The 7983-nt window shown below is 41.6% G+C and overlaps 1 protein-coding gene across 1 annotated transcript in view; it reads left to right on the top strand.

The window, feature by feature from the left end:
• Positions 1–219: 219 nt before the first annotated feature.
• The window catches only part of LOC107390142 (E3 ubiquitin-protein ligase SH3RF3), a 124604-nt gene continuing 116840 nt past the window's right edge, over positions 220–7983 (top strand). Inside the window, exon 1 of the mRNA XM_015966697.3 lies at positions 220–965. Coding sequence (XP_015822183.1) covers positions 561–965 — 405 coding nt within the window. The 5' untranslated portion in view covers positions 220–560. The remainder of the gene's footprint in view (positions 966–7983) is intronic.

The following is a 7983-nucleotide window of genomic DNA, read 5'->3' as shown; positions in this document are numbered from 1 at the left end:
TGAAGCCGCAGGTTATCTCCATCTAGATTTAGAGAGCTGACGTAGTTTAGGTGATGGACAAGAAGGTGCGAGCACCAGTTTGCACGTGAAGCAGCCCAAAAGATGCAGAGAACAAAACGAGCTTGATGTGTTTGCAGAGCTGCTGATGCTGTCCTCCATCCGTAGCTTAGTGAGAGGAGAACGAGCTGAACGCTGCATGCATGTGGTGGTTGTGATGCGTTGTCTCTGGCGCGCGCGCGCTCCGCAATTGTAATGGGCGCGCGGAAGATGATGAGAGCGTGACCTCACCGCTTTCTGCACAGCTGCTGGAGAGAGGAGGAGACGCGCGGAGAGACACAAACACGCCGAGGGAGACAGAGAGAGAGAGAGGGGTCCACAGCGGAGGACAGTCTGAACACCGCGGGGGAAAACTGTTTGGGAAAAGAGGAGGACGCCGTCGCGGGGCGTCCGTGGACACGCGCCCGCTGGTTCGCCACGCAGAATGTTTTGCGTTCCCAGCTCATTTCCACGGTACAAGAAGAAGAAGTCCCCGCGGCGTCTGCACGGACACTGAAGCCCAGATGCTCACCCTCTCCGCCGACATGGACGACTCCTCGTCGCTGCTGGATCTGTTGGAGTGTTCGGTGTGCCTGGAGCGCCTGGACACCACGGCCAAGGTGCTGCCGTGCCAGCACACCTTCTGCCGCCGCTGCCTGGAGAACATTGTCAGCTCCCGGAACGAGCTCCGCTGCCCGGAGTGCCGCATCCTAGTGGACTGCGGAGTGGACGACCTGCCGGCCAACATCCTCCTGGTTCGACTCCTGGATGGTATCAAGCAGCGGCCGCAGCGAGGAGGAGGAGGAGCAGGCGGCAGGCAGTCTCTAGCTGGAGGTTCGCTGCAGGGGTACGCAGCCGGGATATCCGCTTCTCCTCCGGGCACAGCACTCAGAGAGCTGCCCGTGGCCACCCGGAGCTCCCCTGTCAAGGTTGGTCATGCGTTTGTGACTCAAAACAACTTTATTTCTTCCTGCTTCCAACCTGCAGCAGCAGAGTTGTTCCGAATGAAGTTTTGGAGCATATTTTTATTTATCTTGCACTGACATGAAGCTGATTTATAAAATAAATGGACAATATTGTTGCAACGCTGTGCGTCAGGCTGAATAAAGAGGGGGTGATGGAGTCTAACTTCAGAAACTTGAGAAATAAAATGCAACAGAGTTGAAAAACGAGAAGAAGAAATTAATTATGGAGAAATTGAAAATGGAAAATTCCTTCCTATTTCAGTCCAGTGCTGCAGTGAGAGTTTTCACTGGTCGTGCTTACTTCCTGTGTTTGTTATGTAGCAACATTATTGTGTCATCAGCTGTGCAGAGATCTGATTGGTGTTCACCTTTTCCTAAAAGTGATGAAAAGTAGCTGTGATGAGGTACTTGTGTGGTCCAGCTTTTACACTGATGAATACGCTTGTTTTCTCTTGAATTATTCCTCAGTTTCTGTTGAAATCACACATTTAAACACACTTACACACATACAAACATTCCGTGTGTGTGTAACTGTCCAAAAGTAAATAAATGTGGCTTTAATGAAAGTTGTTCGGAGAGGATATTGAGTTTAGCCGTGACCCAGTGAGAGGGATGAAATAAAACACTCCAGCAAATAAAAACATCATCATTAGCTCTTTCATTAGTTGACTGTCATCGACTGAAGTGGTGATGAGGTGAAGCAGCAGTAAGCACTCATTCATTAAATGATAATGATAAATTAAACAGGCATCAAGACCCTGGGTGAAATTTCCTCTGGCAAAAAGGATGACGAGGTTAAAAGTGGTACAACAGAGATATCTTTATACTGAAACAGCTGCTATAAAGTCATATGACATACATATTTTTTTGTTTAGGGCACAAAAGGCAAAAAAATGCCAAAGAATCTGGATCATTCACAGGATTTCTGGAATTTTTGTGAACACTGAGTCTTAAAAAAGTCACACTTACAATGACTACAATGTGTGCACACTGATGTCTCCATTGTGTGCAGTCTGTTCTTGTCTCACGGAAAAGCACTCCACTGTGTACTTAGTATTTTATTGCCACACACACACACACACACACACACACACACACACACACACACACACACACACACACACACACACACACACACACACACACACACACACACACACTCACAAGTGTGCCCGCTTTCCTACCTTCAGTTGCCTGCAGACTCTTCATAAGTTTCCTTTAGGTACTCTTGGGGTTTTGTGATGAAAGTGTAAATTAAGTTCCTAGCTGTGGGGTACAAACACACTTGCACATACGTGTGTGTGTGTGTGTGCGTGTGTGTACATGCATGTTGGTTGTAGACAGGGACGAAATTTTGATTTCAGAAGTGGGGGGGACACAGCAGGCTTGTGCGGATTTGGGGTGTGGGGTGTTATGTAAAGACCCCTTGACACGTCACGTGCCCATCTCAATAATTTTTCCATCCTCAATATATATATATATATATATATATATATATATATATATATATATATATATATATATATATATCAAAGTTAAAAAATGTACAACTCTATTATTATTTTTATTTATTATCATTATTGAAGTGCAGTTTTGGCTGTTGACAATGGATAGGCCATTGTATTTATTGTTTTGGGTCTTTTTTTTTATTGTTTTTGGTGCAACATTTTCTAACAGGGAGTGAGATTCCTTTTTTATTTAATTTTTGTTTGTTATTTTTATTCATTTAGAAGTTCTGGTTCTGGACATTTCAATGTTAAATGAAGGTTATTTGTTGCATTTTAAAGGGTGTACTTGCATTATTATGATATATTAACATTATATTAGTGGTTATTTTGGTCTAGATAATGTTGACAATGATATCGTTTATCATCAACAATTTGTTGGACAAAATATCGTCCAGCAAAATTTGTTACTTTCCCAGGCCTAGTCAAAAGTATAAAAATTATTTATACATAAACGGTCCCTCCTGAGATCTGGCCGTTTGTTCATTTGCTGTGTTAGAGGACATGCTGAACTAATGTTTTACACATGATCATCACCCTAACATTTGAGTGTATAAAAACATATTAAATATGTTTTTTTCCCTTAAAAGTGTTTAAACAGTTGTTGCATTTCAACACACAAAAAATAAATGGAAAAAATAAGATAAATCTAATGAAAAGTGTACATCTTTGACATTAAGCTTAAAAAATCTGTTGACGATGATGATACTGTTCATTTTTCAGAGCTTTTTAATGTGAAAATATGCATTGCAATAGATAAGTTTACAATAAAGTTAAATGATAAAAGTTTTGAAGTTACACTTCTACTACTACTAGTAGTAATAATTATGATGATAATAGTAATAATAAAAATAATAATAATTATAATAATACGAATAAATTGTGTCTGAGGAGTCAGTTATGTGGAGGAGATGAGTTTGTAAAAGTTAGTTTTGAGTATGTGTGTGAAGGAGGAGGTGAGTCTGAGCTTAATGCAGCGGTGTCACATGTTCCAACTTACGTTTTGACTTTGAAAGAAGTCTCTTATATCCACTTTTCGTTTTCTTGACATGCTGCCTCCTGGCTGTGCCTAACTACCAAAGACTCACAAATGAACAGTTGTTCAAATGTTATATAATGGAAGCTGAGCTGAGCTCTGATATTACACAGCGTCTAGTTGACGATGTGACTCAGTACCGGTGTTCCCTAGCGGCTCCAAACTAGCAAAACAACGTGAGCACGTTCTGTTTACAACTTGGAGTGACAGCAGCAACAGCCAATAATACGTTAGCAAGTATCAGCAGAGCCAATAGATTAGCTTTTGGGCGGGTCTAATAGTAAACCGGTTTCCGTTTCGGTCCTAGTGCTCAACCAAATCCATTTAATGGAGCGTAACATTGTTTTTGGACGGAAAAAGTGCAGGGGACCAAAACTGCCTTTTGAAAAAGTGGGGGGGACATGTCCCACCCGTCCCCCCCCCAAAATTACGTCCCAGGTTGTAGATCATCCTGCAGACATGCAGTTAACTCCAACTGTAATGCAGCAGAACATACAGAAACGGCCACAGAAAGAGTCAGATGAAACAAAGCAGTCTATATCACATATTAAAGGCTGTAGATGAGAATGAATGTGTTGCCATGGGAAGGGAAGCAGAGGAATGTATGCTGAGTCAGCAGCAAGACCAGCTATTTCTCCTGCTGTGCTCCTTTAGCCTCTGTTGCAGACGTTGTCTATGACCTTTTTAAACCAAACTGCTGCGTGAAAGTAAATTCTCGCAGGCAGAAATCTTAAGTGTCAACAAAGAACACTGATTTCAACACAAATATTCACTTTGCGATCCTTTTCAGGTTCAGCTCTTCTTCTAAATTGTTTATTTGAGCGCCGCATGCTCGTCTTAGTCTGATCTTTGATTTTACTTAAAAGCTGAAATCTTGAAATGATGTTTTTAGCAACCTCCTGGCCCCGAACTCTTACAAGAGCTTTTCTTCCTCAATTTTTTTTAGTAAACAAACAGAATATTTGAAAATAAAGTACTCTCTTGAGACTGCGAGAGAGTGTTTTATTCTAGCAAGTCATATGTGAATAGACAGAAAATGCTAAGCAGACTTGTCAGCTGTTGTTATGTGAGGATGCAGAGTAAGATACATATGAAAGGAAAAACTGCAATACACCAACCTGGCTGCCAAAAGGTGAGACAAGAAACTGCAAATGCATCCATTTGGAGAGAGATGCGGAGGCTTCGTTCCACAGCAAGACCCCCAGGGGAAGTCAGAGATCAATGCTATAGAAAACCAATCACATCAGGGCTAATACGGCTGAAATGAGCAGCTACTGGTTGAAGGGAATAGATACCAGAACTGATCAGACCAGTTGGGGTTACTGTCTAGAAGTACACACCTCTGATTTAGCTTCTCTCAGGTACACGAATGAGGAACTTTGTTGCTGTTTTGAAGAACAACTTCACTCAGCTCATTTAAAAAGTAAAAACTTATCATACTGATTGTTGGTTCAGTTTTAAAGTTGGGGTATGCGGTGTTCTTCTGGGGATTTTTTGTGCCACATTACTGAAGAAATCAAATAACTTAAAATCACCTCTTAAATGTACAATCCTGGAAAAACCCATCCAATCGCTGGGAACATCACATTCTTTATAATTGGATCCAGAACCATTAGTCAAACATTCCTTCGATCGTCTCTTGCCCCTCTGTGCAAAACCCTCTTTTAGCATGAAGTACACCTTCTCGGTTTGGAGCAGCTAAATAGGAAGTGAAGCCTGAGCCATGCTAGCCAGTGTAATGGATGGAATGTTGCAATCTGTTTCAGAGTTGTTTAACATGTTCTGTTTAGAGTCAGGTTCTGTTCTTGTTGGGAAAAGTTTAGGTGACGGACCTGTTGTCTGTGAACGCAGCCCATCCTCTGTCAGCTGGTAGAGCTGTCGGTCAGTTGCCTCAGTAACATGCTTGTGTGTACGTCAGGAACTGATATTCACAGCGAATAGGAAGGACCGATTGGGATGACATTGGTGGTGGGTTTTGGAAGATTTGACCATCATCACTGGGTTTTTCTAGAATGTTGGTGGTGTGGAGCCGCTGTGATTTTGAAATTATGAATAAACCAAGAAAGTTAAAGACTGTCTGAATATTCATCATAAAAATAGCACACTTTATTAGCTAGCACACTAAATTGCTACAAATAGATGCGCTACTTTAGGAATCATGGCAGAAATAGTGCCAACTACAAGTTGGCAACAAGCATTGCACTTTCCTTTATCCTGGAGGTGTGGCTTTCGGGGTAAAACTAGCAAAAGGGGCTTGGACCTTTTGAATTGTGTATTTTCAAAAAGTAGCTTGCCATTACGTAAGTCTAAGCTTTGTAGGAAAATGGGGCCAATGAGGTTGGCTGTCATTTAGTAGGTTGCCGGAGACTTAATTTCAATAGAACTGCTACACCATAAATAATTAGCTCCCAAATTCTAAACAAAAATTTTCAATGATGTAAAATTCTTCTGTACTAGATAAATTATTCAGTTTTTCACTGCTTACTCCAAACTTAGCTTTATAGCTGTGTCTTCTTTGATCTTCACTCATACCTGTATTTACCTGGCGTTGATATGGTAACACCCCAGTTACTATGGCAACATGATGCAATGATCACACCGCCTGCTTTCATCTCCAGAGTGAGACTTTGCTGCATGCTATCATTACCAATGAACAGGCAGAGGTTGCAGCGTTCAGATATCCTGCTGCAAGTTCCTGTGATAATCGTTTGTGTTATTGTGTACACAAGGACAGAAAATACCCTTTACCTCGACTTAAATCTCACTGTTCTACTATCTAGAAGTAAAGTGAATCTGGCATGATTCGGTTAAAGTAACTTAAAAGTCCTTATGTTTCTAGAATATTTTCAAATATTCAAATAGTAAAAGTAAAGCCTGGTTTATGCTTCTCCGTCAGCTCCGCAAGGGACAGACACGCACGGATTGACGGAAGCGTTTTGCTCTCACACTTCTCCGTCTCCTGGAGAGTGTTGCAAAGCAATTGCCCGGCAGGACAACAGAGGGCGTAGCGTTGTTCTGTGGTATCCTGTCATGTATCGGTCCAAGATCGTGTGTTTATATTGTGTTTTTTGTATATAAGAGACTTTTAACACGGACATATTTGTCTCTCATTCTCCCACCTCTTTATGCGCTCCTCACCTCTAAATCCACGTTTCCTGTCATTTCCGTCCACAAGTAAAACACTTGCTGCGCATCTTTTCACTCCTCCAGTCACGGTGGAATTAAACATTCATATTTTTAGAGTTTTTTTCGCGAGGTATTCTTCAAGCTTCTCCGTGTCTGCCGCTAGTTATCCTCGGCTCTCTTTGCAATGGCGGCGCTGTAAACAACAGCGGCGTCCTGACCAATCACAAGCTTGTGTAATCCGTCTCGTTCGACGAATGTTTAAAAAAGTGGGCTCGACTCCGTACGTACTTGCGTGCCTGCCGGAGCCCTACGCAAGGACGGATAATGGCGTTGCGTGTCTCCGCACTGACGCAGACGGAGAAGCATGAATCAGGCTTAAGAACTGGGTTTCGTTGCACAACCCTTCTTTTAAAGACAACGTGTACGCACAATCATTGTGTTCCATTAATGTCACAAACTGTGGATCCCTGCAGCAAACAGCAGCCGTTGCCATTTTACATGATCCCATCACTTAACTATACATGGAAAGGCACCACTAAAAAGACACAAGCATTTTCAGTTTCAAACTTTCATCTGTTCAGACGTTTCTGTGTGGGTGTCTGCGCGTTATACGATCACTCACACAAACGTAACGTTTCCTGGTCTTTCTCGTCGTATTATTTCTGTTCTTCCCTCTACTTTTTCCCACGTAAAGGAAATGTCATTAATTTCTTCGTGAGCACACAATGAAATCCCCAGAATGCATCACACTCTCTGTCACACATTAATGCACGCTGCTCCACACCTCCTGGGATTTCTTGAAACTATTACTGCTGTTTTCTTCTTTTTGTATCTTGGAAAAGCAAAAATGTGTGCTTGCTATATGTGGTTTGCAGTCATTTGTTGCGGTGGTTACACTTTTACTCCCCAGACTTGGATGATTGGATTTGAAGGGTTTCTGTGAAGCTGCCCAGTAACAATGTTTCTGCTTTATGTGAGGAATAAAAATGCCTAAATTGAAGTTGGTTTATTGGAAACCATAATTCTGTTAAGATTTTTTTTTCTTTTCCAAACTTCAGACATTTGTATTAAATAACTTTAGGCACAAACTTCACACTGTGTTAAAATGACTTATTTTCTTTAATAATAAGACCAACATTGTGGTTTTAAAGATGCTTTTTCATACGTGACACAACGACAGAAAGTCGGATGACGCCCTGAGGAAGACTGAAGCTTTCAGTGAAAACTGTCAGCAGGACAAAACGTCTTTAAAATCACAACGTTTGTCTTATTAAAAGAAAATAAATATTTTTTGTTAATATTGAAGACAAAATGA

The sequence above is a fragment of the Nothobranchius furzeri genome, chromosome 14, assembly GCF_043380555.1.
Source record: "Nothobranchius furzeri strain GRZ-AD chromosome 14, NfurGRZ-RIMD1, whole genome shotgun sequence".
NCBI classification, from domain to species: domain Eukaryota; kingdom Metazoa; phylum Chordata; class Actinopteri; order Cyprinodontiformes; family Nothobranchiidae; genus Nothobranchius; species Nothobranchius furzeri.
This window is presented reverse-complemented; position numbering and strand designations above follow the sequence as displayed.